The 17,969-nt window shown below is 34.8% G+C and overlaps 3 protein-coding genes across 12 annotated transcripts; 1 reads left to right on the plus strand and 2 right to left on the minus strand.

Moving 5' to 3' along the window:
- The first annotated feature begins 567 nt into the window (after positions 1-567).
- LOC123202289 (methyl-CpG-binding domain-containing protein 7-like) lies at positions 568-3,620 on the plus strand. Of its 7 annotated transcripts, none has more exons than XM_044618142.1 (8): positions 660-768; positions 896-1,001; positions 1,465-1,587; positions 1,725-1,829; positions 2,533-2,664; positions 2,743-2,853; positions 2,958-3,171; positions 3,389-3,620. In XM_044618142.1, the coding sequence occupies exons 2-8, from the start codon at positions 912-914 to the stop codon at positions 3,409-3,411; spliced, it is 798 nt and encodes a 265-aa protein (XP_044474077.1). In that variant the 5' UTR covers positions 660-768; positions 896-911; the 3' UTR covers positions 3,412-3,620. The 7 variants fall into 7 exon arrangements, with proteins under 7 accessions (XP_044474079.1, XP_044474056.1, XP_044474067.1 ...); XM_044618152.1 differs by having other exon boundaries at positions 1,519-1,587; XM_044618121.1 differs by lacking the exon at positions 896-1,001 and having other exon boundaries at positions 575-768.
- Positions 3,621-4,282: 662 nt separating this feature from the next.
- On the minus strand, positions 4,283-9,437 carry LOC123205714 (protein ALP1-like). 3 transcript variants are annotated; one of them, XM_044622739.1, is made up of 3 exons: positions 9,183-9,437; positions 8,777-8,921; positions 4,283-5,551 (listed from the first exon to the last, which is right to left on the minus strand). In XM_044622739.1, the coding sequence occupies exons 2-3, from the start codon at positions 8,916-8,918 to the stop codon at positions 4,500-4,502; spliced, it is 1,194 nt and encodes a 397-aa protein (XP_044478674.1). In that variant the 5' UTR covers positions 8,919-8,921; positions 9,183-9,437; the 3' UTR covers positions 4,283-4,499. The 3 variants fall into 3 exon arrangements, with proteins under 3 accessions (XP_044478674.1, XP_044478689.1, XP_044478681.1); XM_044622754.1 differs by having other exon boundaries at positions 9,376-9,415; XM_044622746.1 differs by lacking the exon at positions 9,183-9,437 and having other exon boundaries at positions 8,777-9,169.
- A 2,724-nt stretch (positions 9,438-12,161) lies between these two features.
- LOC123205560 (protein SOSEKI 5-like) lies at positions 12,162-15,716 on the minus strand. 2 transcript variants are annotated; one of them, XM_044622553.1, is made up of 4 exons: positions 15,239-15,716; positions 14,651-14,720; positions 13,713-14,558; positions 12,162-12,914 (listed from the first exon to the last, which is right to left on the minus strand). In XM_044622553.1, the coding sequence occupies exons 1-4, from the start codon at positions 15,498-15,500 to the stop codon at positions 12,734-12,736; spliced, it is 1,359 nt and encodes a 452-aa protein (XP_044478488.1). In that variant the 5' UTR covers positions 15,501-15,716; the 3' UTR covers positions 12,162-12,733. The 2 variants fall into 2 exon arrangements, with proteins under 2 accessions (XP_044478488.1, XP_044478493.1); XM_044622558.1 differs by having other exon boundaries at positions 12,162-12,911; positions 15,239-15,715.
- Between the last annotated feature and the right edge of the window lie 2,253 nt (positions 15,717-17,969).

A 17,969-nucleotide genomic window follows, 5' to 3' on the forward strand; every position in this document is an offset into this window, starting at 1 on the left:
TACATTTTCAAATATTCATATTAAGATAGGATGATAATTTAATATGACAATGGATATATTTCTTATTATATTTTCAAATATTCTTATTAAGATATGATAATAATTTAATGTGACAATTGATATATTTCATATAAAAGTCTCAAATATCTTCCATATTAATGACAGCACGTGTAGAAAATATTAGTTACCCCATTACCCCAACATATGGAAAAAGTCAATTACACCCTTTTATGCAAATCACAGTATGTCACTAAACCTTTACTTCCATCTTCTCTTAGTACGTGTGATATGTAGACTGAATGTGAATCATGTGCGTTTATTTTCATCTTCAATTTCAATGTTAAATCTATTACACGTGTTGTATTTAAGGGAGACAGTTGTAAGGCATTCCAAATGGCCAAGCCTGTGCCCGATGACACCAGTCAAAAACATTAATAGAAACCCGAAAAATAACATCCGAAACACCCAAAACCAAATTAATCTTAATCGGGTCACTGACTCGGCAGCCCAGTCTAAAAATGGATCCTGTTTTTGTCATTTTCGGTCAATATTTCGCTGAATTGATAGAGTGACGGACATGGTACACAACACAAACCCATCATGGATGAGGAGAAATCGTCACCGTCGAGTCAATTTGAACAAGAAACATCAAGGGAGTTGCAGATAGTGGACAGCACAACCTCATCAGTTTTCCAATTGCCTCCTGGTTGGTCTGTCAAAGAATGTCACCGTATTAACTCTCCGAGCAACCCCGGCCGTATCGACAAGGTTCTTCCTTTTTCTTCTTTAATTGTCAATTCAATCCTGTTCTTTGTTTATTGTTACTCTTTCTTAGTTTGTTAAATATTTGCAAGTTATTTCTATGTTAACGTTGGGAAATATAATTTTTCTCCAGTACGAATATCTAAACCATGCAAAACTTGAAAGCGTGGAACATTTCTAAAGCAAGCAAAAAAATTTATGTAACTATCCACATATTCGTGTACCTGAATGAATGGATGGTGAGAATCAATGTGTTGTAACATATGGTTGTTTTGTTTTAATTTGTGAGTGATTTCGTCCTAGTGTTTAAGCATGTATTTTTATGTGTGTATCTCGAATTTATGTCTATGTGTAGGTGTATACATTAGAAGAATATGCGTAGGGTTTATTTTGAGATGTGCAGCTGGATTAGAGGTTCATCAAGTATAAAGTTTGCAGTTTAAAGTATGCATATATAGCCGGAGAGTTCCAGTATTTATAGAGAAACATTGATAAATTGGGGTGGGTTAGCTAGATTTTCATGTCTGAAACTTCTGACTTAATTTTTCCTATCTTTGATGTGTTTTAATCATTTTTTTGGTGAAAGGATTGGATATGGTTCTTAGTACATTTGATTAATATTCATTGCATTTAGAAGTTCTTTCTTTTAATTTTTATACCATGTGCAAGATACTTGAGAATGTTCATCTGATGACTATCTAGTATTACTACGAGCCTGATTCTGGACGACGGTTTCGTTCCCTGATATCCATTCAGAAATATCTGAGCGGGGATACAGAAGACACAATTATGCCTAAGAGAATGAAGTCTGACAATAAAAATTATGTAAGTATTGAAGGTGACTTCTTTTATGGTTAATGACAAGGCCTCTGTTCATGGTTGGGAATTTTTTCTATGAGGCCTAGTTGGTTGTGTTCATATTTTTGTGTCTGAATCTGGTTATTATTCCAAAAATACTACAGATGCAAATCGTACCCTTCAACACCAAGAGTGGCTCATCGTATGGACTGCCCGATAATTGGGTTGTTCAGGAAAGGCCTCGTATTAGAGGCAGAATCATTGACAAGGTACTCTTTTACTCTACATTTCTATTATAGATGCATATAGCTGCGTACTTTGGCAAACAATTGCATTGTTCTAGTAGGATATGACTAGGACTATGGGGTGCTTGTTAATCCAGAACTAATGCAGGTACCTTGTAGTTTTTAACTGGTATGTCATGTATATGAGATATGTTTCAGGATAAAGTCTGAAAGATCCATAAGCACATTTTAGTGGTTTGTATTGTTCTAGTTTCCATTGATCGGAAACAACCAAATCTCTTGGGAGTACATTTTAGTGTTGAGTAGATTCTGGTTTGATTAAAGCACTAAGTAAAGAACACTGGTGCCTACTAGAATTACAGCATAAATATATGGTGTACTGTGAAAACAAATTACTAAAAAATTAGGAGGGTTAGAGTTAATTCCTGGCTTGAAGTGAGTCCAAGTTCCCTCTGAATAAATCTCATCAAATCTTCTGCTTTTACCCATTTTAAAAGTCTGGTTACTTTAGAACCCCAAAACATCTTTGGAGTTAAAAAAAAAAAAAACTTTCACCATATGAGTTGTGATTTTTCATCTAATAAAATGAATTGCTGAAGAATAAACCCTTCTAAAATTTAAGAATATGAAAAAAAAATTGTGCAAATTTAGTATGATAATAACATCTAGATGGCCTTAATTAGTAAAAAGTTAGTGAACAGTGCTTTCGTTAAGTTGCACACTGCAGTATTACATTGAGACAGGGACTGGACTGTGTCTCCGTTCTCGGATAGCTGTTGAGAGATACCTTGCAGCAGGGAAAGAAGTTCCATCCACAAGCAATGCAAAATCAGATGATCAATTAACTGTGTGTTTGATGGTAAGCTGTATTATATGTGAAAGTTGAATTCAGGGTTATCTTATAGTATCCTTAGCTCAATACTATGTTGGCTATCAGAATGAAGATATCTCTGATGAGAACCAATCCCTGAGCATCATAATGAAACACCTTAGAGAGGCAGGAAAGCTTAAATCTACACCCATGTGTCTAAAACCAGACAGTCCAGCAGTGAGTTTGACCCTTTAATCTGATGATATAAAGGGAAAATAACTGTGAACTATTATTTTTTCATTTGCCTCATAAAATTTATTCAGTTGTGCTTCTTTTTTCAGCCTTCAAAGAATTCTAGCTTTGAGGAGAAACATAGTTCTGACGCAGCAGTTAATCCTTCAACACTTGATTTTTCCAGCCTACCAGCAAAAGTGAAATGGGTTCTTGGTGGCCCTGTAGGAAATATGTGGAATCCTTTTGTGGGTGAATCTGTGGTCCCAGAATCTGTGAAGCAAGAATGGTTTGAGACATTTGTAGACTCTATACAGTTACAGGGTAATCAACTCTTACAATCTGCTGCAAATTCTGAAATTCTTTATTTAACACTTGAAAATAAAGGGTTTTCTAAAATGTGTAGAAAATATATATTTCATATGTTAAAACTTTATTCCAACTTTCTTGTATGTTTTAATAATGAATGTTGTTATTTTCTTAGTAGTACTGGCTATAACCGAATTTCCTGATTCATCTGTCTGGTTTACTGGTATTGCAGCTACTGATAATGGAGGCGCCTGAATTTAAGGCTGCCCTTTTTGGAGGTTCAGGTGAGGCCGGATTCCAAGTTAACATTAGTTGTGAAGCAGCCTGTAAAATTGTTGATAAAGTCTTCAACCTGGCAAAGTTACAAATTGGAGGTGTAGGTGCAACCTTTTGATGCTTTCCATATCAATGTTTAGACATGGAATTATATATGAAACTTGATGAAGGCGTTTCATGTTGCACCATTTTGATTTGTGAACCTGGTTTAAGACTATCGAAAGGTTTCAACTCTGCAGGATAATTTAATGCGAACCTCACGTGCTATAATTTGTTCTCTCCAAAGTTACATGTCAATAATATCAGGCCTTTCATGAGCTGAGCTCAAAGTAGCAAATCCTATCTGGAGCTTGAGATAGAGCCTGCAACTCAAGACTCGTTCAGTTTCTCAATCTTCAGCCCGACATCTATCCTTTTGAGCCAACTTTGAGCTTAACAATACTTGATTCAATTCGACTTGTCCATTAGGGCTCGAGAAACTTAGATATCCTCTCTTATAAATTTCATAAAAAAGATAGCTCCACGAAATGCCAGGTTCCCCTATAATTAAAAGATAAGTAACACCGGAGAACATGACCTTTCAAAACCCTCTCTTCTAAGTTTCAGAAAGCAGGTCCTTCGAAAGCAACCATATCGTTTCCTTCCTTCAACATCTTCTGAGAACTTCATTTCCAGTCATAGCTTAACCAAATCTGCAATGGCTAAAATTCTTTTTTGTGATACTTACTATCACATATGAAAGAAAAAATATGATTGAAAAAAATATGCTAAAACTATTTATGCTCAGTTCTCCATAAAATCTTATTTGATATGAAAGAAAAAAAAGAGAGAGAGAGAGAAAATTATCATCTTTCAGGTTAAATAGGGAGAAATGACCATTATTAAGCAAAATTGCAGTGATTGACATCTCAGGCAATTGAGGTTACTGAAAAATGATAGTTCTCCTCCACTTCTTGTCGCAACCATTACCTTGTAAATCTAAGTGCATTACACCAACTGTCAAAATGATGTACCTAAATGTACAGAAACTGACTCCATATTTGTAATTTTCACTGAGAAATCTTGTTTCAGAAGCCTGGTGGCAATTTTCTAGACAAATAGAGAGAGAGCTCATCTCTCAAATGTACACCTTTTATGTCAAGGGTTCCACAAATTTGTTGGTGATAACCTGAATCATGGTCATGAGGCAAAAGCATTTCCTCCCCCAGCTCATCTTCCAAATCTAAAACAATATTATGCAGCAAGCAGCAAACAAGAATAATCCTTGGTAACTTATGTTTGTCAGGTCTCCACATCACTCCTTGTATGATCTTCCATGTATCTTTTAATCTTGCCAGTGCCCTTTGTGCCACCATTTGCGTCACAGAATGCCGCCTATTGAACTCGGCTTTGAACTGAGGGAGCTCTTTTCCTTCATAAGGAGTAATAAGATAGGGCAGTAAAGGAAAACCTGAATCCCCGATTATATATTCTCCCATTTCTGATCCTTCACAGAGCTCTAATCTTTTCCCATTCAACCTCTCCCCTTTATCACATAGTTTGTAGAAATTTGAACTCCGAAAGACCAACCAGTCTTCCATTTTCCCAGGCCATCCAGTGACTATGTCTCGGAACCTCATTTCAGGGTCCACAATTGCCTGCAAGATCATGCTGTGATTCTTCTCCTGATCAAGCCACACATTACTTGTGGGGTCTGAGGAAGGCAAACACATCATTACATGTGTGGTATCAACCACACCACAGCAATTAGGGAGGCCTTGTCTCTTCTGAAACTTGGATTTTATTTTCGCAATTTCTGTTTCAGATGAAGGCCACTGCAGGTGCTGAATCCCCCTTTCTTCCAAAGCCTCAACAAAGCGCCATGTCACTTGAGAGACTGTTGAGTGGTGCAGCCCACATGAATCACCAATTGTCATTAGTGAATCACCAGAGCTCAGCCTTCTTAAAGCAATAGCTACTTGATCATGTAATGACAAATTCTTGCCACTTGTGAATGAAAAACCCCCCGTCTTAACCATCATACTTTCCTCCACAAGTGAGCAGATATAATTGAAGGTTCTTCTAGAGATCTTGAAAACAGATTGGAATCTGTCTAAACCCCTTGATGGGGATTGAGAACCTGCACAGTGGAGAAGTTAAAAGACAAGAAATTTAGATCATATCACACAAGTAGTTGTATAAACATCGGGTAAATCATTGATTTTAATAAATGAAGACTGATGTAGAACTTATTTTAGGGGTATATGACAAGGTTACAGTCTCAGGAAATCATTCTCAATTGATCCAAATTTTAGTGTGTTAAGATTCTTGAAGCATACATCAACGTAAATTTAGAATGGCCAAACTAATGGAGAATTAGAAAGCCATTATAAGTTTATCCTACATGCTTCAATTGAAATAAGTAATAAATAAAGAACTCTTGAAGTCAGACATAGCATTTATATTGTATTCTCATTAGCAAACTAACATGATCTAGTCCTTGGAGCTTTGATGAATCATCAAATTGATATTTGATACCATATAGCCAGTAAATTCATCACATACAACAACAGTAAAGCATTTGATGATAGGTCTATACAAAACTATATTAATTATCTGAGTTACATTTACTTGAAAATTTATGTTCCCTGATGTATCTCATAATTTTATAGATCAAATTATATCATGTAAGTAAAGAAACTAAAATAAACCAATGACAGGAATTATGACATCAACAACTCCATCCAACTAAAAGCACGACCATTTTCAACTGAAAATCAAACATGTAAGAAAAAACAGTTAACAGGAACCTACGGACAGGCACAAACCTACTTGAGGTATAATCCCTGCAATGCATCGTCATTAGTCCTATTGGAGATTTCAAAAATATCAGCAACCTAATTGTTTCAACAGAGTAGATTACCAGAACAAATTTTGATTTGCTCTAGCACCAAAAACCCTGCTGGCCCACACCATAAAATTTTAATGTGTCAAATGTAAGTGTCTGGTATTCATTCAAGAAGGTTGGTTTCTTTCCAATGTGTCAACTGTGTGTGTAAATTTGCCACAATCATCCACCAGGAAAACACTTCATACAATAAAGGGTCATTGACAAATCATTGAACATTCCAAGGTTGTAAAACAAAATGTCTATCATCAATAAGTGCAGAAGATATTGTACTATCAATCATCTTTTAAGCAATGGTATAAATTCTAGGAATTCCAAATCCTCAAAACCAAGATAATAATAGGGCAGGAGGGAACTTGAGTATTAAACAAACACACTGGCAATTAGAAGCAGCAATTTACAAGTGTTAATCACACAAATTTCACACACATCATATATGCATAACTGCTTTTTCAGGCCCAATGAGCTATAAGCATGCATACTTCATTCTATCATTTAATTCAGTGAAGATAAGGTATAGAGAGCCCAACTTGAAAGACATTGCCAATTACTACTTATCCAGTTTAATGATTTCTTTTTATTGAGTGTTTTCAGATATGGGCCTACATTGATACAATTTAACAAAAAAAGATAACAATTCTTCTATGGATTAAACCACAAATGATGGCCTGATTGGGCACATGCAACCTTAACATTGAAAAATCTTTCAAACATTTATATCACAAATAAAACTAACTAAATGAATTATATAAGAAACCATTCAGAAACCTAAAAACTGAATCCTCTCTGAATCACCAGCCAAATTGGTTTCTATGGCATCCTAAATTCATAACTGAAGAAGAAAGAGGAGTTGTCATCTTTCATACCCTCTTTTTGCATTATCCAGAAACTTCCCTCACTGAGTTAGATGTTCCATATAAATGACCTTACACAAAATAGAGATCTGTCATGCTTTTGAAGCTCATATATAATCCATCCTTTTTTGTTGTATGACTATATCTCAACAGATGTGATTGTGGAGCTCCATATCAAGACTAGATTACATAAAGAAAAACATTACAGGATTTTAATGGCACAGAAATCTCACAAATGGGGAGTCAAATCATGTATTTTATTGACTGGTTATACCAGTCAATTTCTTTCCAGACTAAAATCGTGGAAATCTCCCAGACTAAAAACTTTACTTTATGATCACTCTCCCCAATCTTTTAATTCTACACAGCCCACTTTTAAGGTGACAACGTACTCAACAAATTAATTACAAATACAATTATCTAATTTTTTTAACCATTATTAAGAACACAATGAAGAGCTGTACAAGCAAGAGAAGGAAGAACAAAGTATTCAATCTTATAGTGATATCTCTCAACCAAATGTAAAATTTCCTCTAAGAGAGAGGGCATAAATTTTGTACTTTATGTATCAAGGGTTAATTAAAATTTGGTGGCTAAGAAATGCCAAATTTAGGTGACAGAACTTGCTTATGTTTCAAGTTTTCACACATTTTCAACTCCATTCAGCATAAATATAGCCTTCAATACAATTAGTTTCAACTATCATCTCTCAGAAGCAGGAATTCTACAAATTTTTCTAATAATCAGTCAGAAGTAAGATCACTTTTTTTTTAATTTTGGAGATAATTCATCTGATAATCCAACATTAGATATACTAAGTTAATCATGAGATTTTGCTTAACCAGTTTCCTTTCTGGAGAAAAAAAACTTTGCCCTTACTTTATAAATTAACAACCATATTTCCCTGAGTTAGAGGTTGGCCAAAAGTAACCATCGTTACTAATCAGAATCTTGGTTTCAAATATGACTTACCCAACCTTAGAACTACACTTGTTTAAGACCAAAAGATTATAAATAAAATTACATGAATAATATAAAAAGTGGAAAGAATTCATTTTGATTTGTCCCCATGAGTTACCTATTTTAAATATAAATCATAATATAATTTTAATAGTAACATGAAAAATCATTCCTAGGATTGCATTTTCTGCAAACACAGAATATATACAAAAGAAGGGATTGTTGAATGAAGAAGATACCATTTTTCTGTTAAATTTCAACAACTTGACCATCATTAGCAATATATATAAGATAAAAAGGAAACGTTTGATTAGATAAAAAACGAAGAATGGTTGGTTAGCAGAAGCACTGAAATGGCAGATTAGGGATCCTGTGTAGATATTCCCAAATGCATTTTTGTTTCTCGACAGATAATTTTGAACAAGATATAAAGCATAAACCCAATCATCCAATAAGCCAAAACTAAATTAAAACTATTAACGAAAATGTCCTGCAAATAAAATCAAGACATGTCCTTGTTACCATGAATGGTCAACAGGAGCAACAACACCATATCAGAAAGATGAAGAGCAAAAACACAACTAATATACGCAACATGAAAGCAAGACAGTAAAAGCATTAAAAATTAGAAGGAAAAGAATACCATTAATCCTCTCGGAATACTCTTGCCACCAATCAACAGAAGCTTCCTTCTCTGAAGACCCAGAAGCAGAAGCAGAAGCATTCCCTTCTGTTTTTTTGTCAAGTTTTCTTTTTTTCTTTAATCCTCCTCTTAAAGGAGCCATGAGCTGAATAAAACAAAACCCAATTAACTCAAAGCTGAAAAACAAGAATCCACTACCTCCAAACAACAAGAAGTCATAAGCAGTCGATGAGAATTAACATGAAAACCAATACCCATTAATCACAACACAAACATATAGCTATTACGAGGCAATGATGAAAAGAATAGTGGGTTGTGGCATGCAAGAAAGTCTTTTTTTTTTAATTTATTAACTCATTTATTATATAAACAAATAAATAAAAGAAGATTAACGAATAATACTCACAAGCGTCTCTGTAGTTAATGTGTGTGAGAGTTATATGTATAGATGAGATTCTCAAAGCATGCAAGAAAAGAAAAGATGAAAAAAGTGAAGGTAACCGATGAGAAATCAAAGCAACACTTGTGGGCTGGTCTTTGTTTAAGACACAATGTGGCAAGAAAGAAAGACAGGTGAGAGAGACATGGACTCATCACACCTCAGCTCTTTTTTATTTTCGTTTTCGGCTGAGAAAATCGCTTTCTTTCTTATCATTTTTTTTCTTCTTTTTACCATAACAAGAGATCTGTACAAGTAGCTTAAAAGTTCATTATGAGTTTCCTGGAATTTGAGGAAAACAATGGTCGGCCTGGTCGTGCCCACAGATGCATACATTAATGGCCAATTCGTCACCATTGGCTCACTCTCTGATTCCTTATATGATAAAGGTTACTCCACTAATTTTATTAATAATTGAAATATAAAAATATGAATCATCAATAATCAAATTATATATATTTAATTTAAGTATATAAATATAAATATATGTATATATTTTATTGTATAATTAAATAATTTTAAATAAAAATAAAATAATATTTAATTATATAATAATATATATAAATATATATATTTATGTATTTAAAATATATATACATAATATTACTCAAGTTACAAATTGAAAAACAAAATAAAACTTTGTTGTATTTATTAGAATATAGAAGAGTTGGCAAGCATGAGGGTACGAAAAAAATCAATGTTGATATTCCACTATATAATTAATAAATAAAATAAAGTAGGAAAATCCAAGGAGTTGTAATTCATTCATGTAACGTTTGCCGATCTTGCAAGCAAAATATTGGTACAACAAAATATGGCATTTAAATTCAGAAAGTACCATTTGTGTGCACAGTCTTTTTCCTGATTTGACCCATTTGGGCCAAATGGGCTGTCGTTTGGGTTTTATTAGAGTCCGCCTTCACAATATGGGCCAGTTACACCATTCGGGTGCAACCTAACTAACCATGCCCTGATGAGGATAATTTTAGGAATTTAATTGGAATAAATGGGTGATTGAAAATGAAGCTTTTGACCCTTTTTGGTAGGCCAAAACACATTTTCCCACCAGTGGACGAATTAAATTTTAAAAATTTAAATATTCATTCATTTATTGAAATTTATTATTATTATTATTATTATTATTATTTTTTTAACTTAATTTAAAAAAAAAAATTTTTCATCATCATTTACAGTCAAAAATTGCCCACTTAAAAATAAAAAAAAATTATATCTACAATTTTAAAATTGCCTTCTCTATTTTTTGTAATAATTCTTTTTGGAGATTCACTTTAATATATTCGTTAACTTTATAATCCGTACTTTTTTTCGGTTTTCGATGGCTTTTGGATAAGAAAATCACCTAAAACATGAATAAAATAATCAAATTTATCACACAAATTAATGCAATTTTGTCGATTTTATAAATGATTACGTTCGCTTCCTGCCTGTTTTAACTGTATTAAATTCTTAATTATAGATTTTCCTGTAAAGGAAGACTAGCAATTATCTGATTTTGCAATAGCCCATAATTATTGGGCTTATATTAACTACAAACTTTAGTAATGAGGCTGCAAGCCCGATATCACTAATGCTGTGCCGTTTAATCATTACACCAGGTTTTGTTGCAGTCCTTTTAAACCTTTAAATCATACTATTATTTCCCATCCAAGTTATGTGAAGATCTAATAAAAAATTAATAAATTTTCTATTAAATAAATTACATTATATAAAAATATATTTTATTTTTAATTTACATTATATAAAAATCTATAATTGATTGTGTGTTGGGGATGGTGGTATTTCCTCAACAAATTGATTTTGTGTCAGAGGTGGATGGCTGGTTTGTGGCTTGGGTTAGTAGTAGTAATTGATGATGACAAGCAAACTGTGTTGAAATAAATAAAAAAACAATATATATATATATATATATATATATATATATATATATATATATATATATATATAATATAATTAAAATTAAAATTTCAAATTAAATAGGTAAAATTATTTGAATGTCCTTTTAGAATATAAACTATCTAAAAAAAATTAGAAAATTTATTTTTCTTGAAAATGAAGAGTTCTTGCTATTATAAAACAATCACTTCACATTCAACACCTAGTTTTTGATAACTGATATATATTGTATTTATAATATGGTTGGATTTGAAGTGAATCAAGTTTAAATATAGTGAAATTTATTTTCAACTCATTTTTGAGAGGGCTTGATTCAAGCTCATTGAGTTTGAAGAATAACTTATTAGTGTTTGGTTCAGATTCGTGTAAACAAACTGAACTTGATTTAGTTTTGCCGAGCTTATTCACCCGAATTTGGTTTTTTTGTAATTTGTGCAACATCGTTTAAATTTGGTTTTCTAAAATATATGTGAGCTCATATTCATATATATCAAATATGGATTTAGACTTATAATCGATTTTTAAATATATATTTTAAAACGGGTTTAGATTCAAATTTGTATATATCATACTTGAATTCAAATTTATTTAGCAAAACTCATATTGACTTTGAACCTTGCTTTAAATCGACTGCCAAATTACAGCACCTTCATTCTTCGGGAGGAGCTTATTTTGTCGGTCAGTCTTCAATTGTTTTTATATTTCACAGTTCCGTATATTATAATAGAGTGGATTCTCCAGGATTCAAATTTAAATTCGTATGAATATTAAATCCAGGCTGATCGTACCCTTTTTCTTATCTATTTAATAGATTTTAATTTTATTGTATTATTCATCTTCACGTGGCAGATCCAATTCATGTTGAGTGTCTTATTGTTGGTACTCAAGACTGGCTCCATATCAATAATACAAGAAAAATCGCTGTAATTGTTTAAGATCAAACATATTAACACAAACCACCATTGAATTTGAACTAGAACAAATATGTAAGCAGTTTCTCGTACTATTTACCCGAAACCCTACTCATTGCAATACACAGAAGAAATTCCATTAAATATTTTTGCTAAATACCAAAGTCAGAATCTAAATTACACCTACAGTAAGCATACATCAATTGCTTTCAAAGTTTCAACATATCTCGGAGATTGAGAGAGCCTCGACCTCTTCAATCTCTATAACCTATTGAGTCAAAATAGCTAATTTCCTTGTCGATGAACTAGAGTAGATGGTAATACCAAGGACAAAATTCCATTTCCCGTGATTCAAAAGTCTTCATTCAGTCAAAAGGTTAAGGGGTTGGCATCACAACACCAAAACTATATCAAATTCAACCCCCACTAACACCAAAACCATATCAAATTCAACCCCCACTAACACCGAACCACAAACTATGCTGACTCCAAGCTAAAATAGACAAAATCCATAACTTCACAAACACAGCTTTATAGGATTTCTCCAAATCTTTACTTTTCTTCCTTCTCATTGTGCGAGCCCACCGTGCCGTTTCTTGCAACTTACGAGCTTATATTTCGCCTATGTTTCTCGAAATCCTTTTTTTTTTTTTTTTCATTTACACTTCACGTAACTTGGTTAATTAACATGGGTTAATTATTAGACTTGGAGTCTTTTGTTCCCATGCTGAGTTGTTGAGTATCACTACAGCTTGCTCCATTACCTTCAATGGTAATTTCTCTTTTCGTTAGCAGTCCCTTTGGCTTTCTCGGTATGCATTTTGCACGTACTCCCTCAATCTCTTTCTCTGCCAATTGCAACTGCGAGCTTCTGCTGATTAATGCATTTAACATCTCAAATTAGTCAAATTATCAAAGCCATTGAAAATGTAACAACCACCCAATCAATGATACAAGAGAAGTCAACCCAAGCAATAAAAGTTTTTTTTTTTAAATTTAACTCATCAGGTAACATAAAGCTTAACAAATTCAGGCTAGCCAGCATTTGCTGTTAATATACTGGCATGGTCCCCCACTTGGTGCAGAATTCTAGTACAACTCTCATTCTTTAGATTTACAGAATTAAATTCTAGACGGCATTTCTCTGTACCACCACACGGCATGCAGCTAAGACGACTCGAGAACGTTTTAGATATGCATCATTTAAAATTGGACGGCTAGCAATTAATATGATACGATACGATCTGATTAGGACCAATTTACCACCATTTCCCTCCCTGTGAAATTTTAGTAAATGAAGACCCATAAATGAGGCCAAATGGGCTAGTAAAGAATCATAAAATTCTCTGACTCAGAATCCTTGGAAAGGTAGTGCTACTGTACAAACAAGGAACATATTCTATGACATCACTTTCATTCAAAAAGTGAAACTTCAATCCAACTTTTTTCTCCAAAACTTTTCAATCCCAACTATTGTTTGGTTGTATATCGTTTTGGGATTTTGATGATCTACCTAACATTTCTAATCTTAAATTAGCCGAGTTATCACAAGTGTAGTGGGTAAACTGTACCTTCATCAATAAAATCAAATCACCAAATGGGCCCTAAACAACATATCATCACTTGCCATTGCCAAAATGTAACTCTAAAAATAATTAAAAGTGTCACTCACCGATCGGCATTATAAGAATTAGATCTTTTCAAGGCTGGAGGGATGTCCTCTTTCTTGTTAGTCTCGATCAAGCTCCCACTGAAGTACTCCTTATCTTCCAATCGTACCCTCGGAAAATTACAAATTTCCTTCTCTGTCCCCGTCTCCTTCCTATCTCCTGTTCCACGTGGGAGCCTTCCCTTGTAATGTCCAATCACCGAGAACCCATCATCTTTCACATGGCTGGGTCCACAGTCCTTAAAAGAGATCGCTCCGCAGGATATCAACTGCATCAGAACCGTTGATGCCTTCATTCTTCCACTTGGATAACTCTCCCCCGTACGATTCAAGTTGTCGTCATTGCCGTTAGTGGAACACAATATCAGCCGCCCGTCAGCTTTCATCAAAGATTCTAAGGTTTCGGGGCTTGAGTCCGATGGCGGAGGTGAAATTTCTCCCCTGCCGAGCTCCGTGCTTTGGTTCTCATACGATTCTTGACTTTTGTCCTCAACTTCGACTTTGACTGGCCGTCTACGCCTTCTTTTATCATCCGTCTGAGTCGACGCGTCAGCAGCCAGTCTCCGGAACGATTCGGAGTTCGGTTCAGTCTTATAAACTTTATACTCATTTAAATCAATAGAACTCCAGGATTGGTTTCTCCTACGAGTAATGGCTGGAAAATCTGATGACTCTTCGGCTAACTTCGGCGCTCGAAACGACGACGAGGAAGCCGTTTCGGCAGGGTTGGAGTTGATTGAAGAACGATCGAGAAGCTCTGATCCTTTGAGAATGTATTCCTGACCGTGAGCTGGGTAAATAAAATCGTCCTCTGATAAGTCGTGCCAAACGAAGCCATTTTTGTAGCTCCTGAATCAGACGGTGGAATGTGAGTTTGCCAAATGTTAGAAGTAATCAGATCAGACGTGAAAGAAATAACGAGTAAGCAACTAAGCATTTACCGTTTGGAGGACCAGGAGTACAAGCTGGCCATGCCTTTGCCTCGGAGGACGTTCAAGCGGTTGATTACATCTGAGAAGAATAGAAAAAGATTCCGTGAAACTCACATAATGTTGTGTTTGGTTTCCGAGAAGAGGTTAAAGAAAGTAAAAGTAATTCAGATTTTTGCAGTGAAATTATATCCTTTCCTTGATTTTATTGCAGCTAGCATCCATAAATATAAGTAATATATCACGAGACTTTAAAGTTCACTTTTCTTTTACTTTCCTTGATTTTCTCAGCGACCAAGCAGAGGATAAAAGCTTAGCAAAATGCTAAAGCAGCTAGCGGAAAGAAAAGTTATTAAATTTGAATTTGAAACTTTTCATTGTTTACTTTAATCGCAAAACAGCAAAAGCTCTTTTCAGCAGAGTTTAAGCTTAATCAATCAGTTGGCATTTTTGTGAATAAACAAAAAAAAAAAAAAAAACGATGTACGTAAATCAAGATTCTTATTTCTCGTCATATCTTGAGCTTTCTCAGCAACCAAACAGAAACACGAAGACTAATAAAAGGAAGAAATGGAAAAGTAGCAATAAGTAATTAGTTACCTCTGAGATAGAGACCTTCCGGAGAAGAGAGAGGAACGTCCATGAAATGAGGTTGCTCAAGCTGGCCATTTCTAGACAGATAGTAAATAACAGCGACTTTTCTCTCGCTACTGCTACCACCGGATTTGTTCTTGTTAGGTTCAATCCAGACTTTGGTTCTCTCAGGACTGGTCTGCTGATCTCTCCCTTTCCATTTTCTTGAAACATGAAACTCTGTCGTTTTTGATCCTCTTGAGCTAACCTCCATTCCAGAAGTCGCCATTGGGCGTGGCAGCGAAAACTAACACACGCACACACACACACACACACACACACACACACAGAGATAGGAGAAAGAGAGGAAGAAGGAAGAAAGGAGTTTGAATATATAAGAAACCAATGTGAAGGGAAGTATGCGGAGGGAACGGAGAGAATGGATTCAAAATAGGGAAGCACAGACAACAACTACCCAACAAAAAGAGACTTGCTTTCACTTTAGTCTCCCAGTACTTGCCAGTCCTATGAATATAATTTTAAATTTATTATTTTATACCACAATATTTACTTCTGTCTCAATTTTTTTTTTTCCTTTAATTACTTTATTCAATGACACGTCTCTTCCTATATTAAGCCACCACCCATTAGCAGTAGTAATATATGAATTAAGTCACGTCTCTCGGTAAGTAAAATTGTATATTTATATGAGATACTGAAAACTGAAAATGACTTACCATCCTAAATCTAATCTCTTTTGCCGTTCCTTCACTTCTCTCGATCAAATTCAAATAATTTCCAATAAATTTTCAAAATGCAGAAATTGAGTTGACTTGTCATTTTTTTCTCTCACTCTCCACGCCTAACTTTGACTATGTTGCCATGATAGAAATAGAATTGCTTTTTTATTTACTTGAAAATAGAGAGTGGGACCATCAACCACGTGGCACCTACTCAAATGTTTTTCCAAGTTGACCACATTAATAATCTATCAGAAGGCGAAATGATATATACCTATGAAAGATTGGACAACCTATGTTGATTAGAAAATCGTTGGATCAAATTTGATCAAAGCCATGTCAACGGTGGAGATCAAATGGGGACATTTTAGTACGGGCAAACGTGATCTGGACGTAGATGAAACAAAATCTTTTAGGTGGGCATCTGATCAGATGGTCGTCCTTTTCCCTGATAGATGAAATCAAGTGCAGACTGTCCTGTAGAATTCCAACAGGTAACAGAGAAATTTGAGTAAATATATTATTCAGTACACGAAATTGGTCGGTAGTCTAAGTTATCGGCTTAATATTCCAAGGCATGTTAGATTTTCATGGAGGAATGCTCAAAATTCCATGTGCAAGTGTAAATGCATTGACTAACAAGGCCACGAGATGGGGCAGTTAGCCCAACCCAAGGAACGTTACATGTTTTGTGGGTGATGAGTTGAGACAAATATTGATGCTTTTTTGATTTCGAGTTAAAATAAGGAAAGGGTGAAAATATTAGCCCTGAAATCCTGGAAAATAATTCAAAAGAGAGAGATTTGATTGGTATAATTTAAAAGTTCAAATAGAATTTGAAATAGAGATATGGAGGAGCTGGGAGACGGGAATTGTTCAATTATAATATAAACCTGCAGGTTGACTCAGTCACAAGGGTGAAACGCACAGTCGTAGCATCTTTCACACCTTGCTCTTGTTCACACTGTAGTAATAGTTTATTTCTTTGTTGTGGACCAGTGTTGGGTCTCCAGCTAATTATTTGTTTTTTTGGCAAGAAGAAACTTTATTTAAATTGATTCACTGTCCGTTTTTACTGTTTAAATCAAGAGTTTCATATTAAAATATGGCCAAATGACTATTTCCCACCCAAGGTTTGATGTTTTCTCAAGTTTCCACCTTTTAACTATGGAAACACCAAACACCCACTCATGACCGGTTAGATTTAATAAAACCCTAACGGTGGTAAATTTAATCTCATTTTCCCCCTAAAAGTTTAAAAACTAACATTTTTTCTCTAAGCTAAGTTTGAAAAAATCGCATTCCCCCCCCTAGGGTTTATTTCCAAACCCTTTCACTTTCTCCGGCGCCATCACCGGTCGTCTTCCCCTCCCGACGGTTTCTCTTCCACCTCCGGCCCCCCTCAACTCTTGCACTATGCATCCGACGACTAGAGAAGACGAGATCAATCAACGCATCCGACGACTGGGAGAAAATTTCTTTGTCTGGGAGAAGACGATCGATCGACGTATCCGACGACTGGGAGAAGACGATCGATCGACGCATACGAAGAACTCTTGCACTACGCACTACGTATCCGACGACTGGGAAGACAAAGAACTTCGTCTTCCACGGCTTCTCTGACTCCGATCGGGAGTCCAAATGGGAGGAAAGAGATCGTCGGAAGGAGAGGATGCTTCGGGAGGGAGAGGCCGTCGGCAATGGAGCTGGAGATGTCGCCGGAGATTTCAAAACGAAACCCTAGGGTGAAACTGCGATTTTTTAAAACGTAGGCTGAGAGAAAATTGTAGTTTTTAAAGTTTAGGGGGACAAAATAGATTTTATTTTAGTTTATTTTTAATATTATAGAGAAAGTGACGATTTTACCCTTATCACTGTTAGGATTTTATTAAATCTAACCGATCATGGGTGGGTGTTTGGTGTTTCTATAGTTAAAAGGTGAAAACTTGAGAAAACATCAAACCTTGGGTGGAAAATAGTCGTTTGGCCTTAAAATATTATTGAAAGGATTCAAATTT

Source organism: Mangifera indica, chromosome 2 (assembly GCF_011075055.1).
Source record: "Mangifera indica cultivar Alphonso chromosome 2, CATAS_Mindica_2.1, whole genome shotgun sequence".
Lineage (NCBI taxonomy): Eukaryota > Viridiplantae > Streptophyta > Magnoliopsida > Sapindales > Anacardiaceae > Mangifera > Mangifera indica.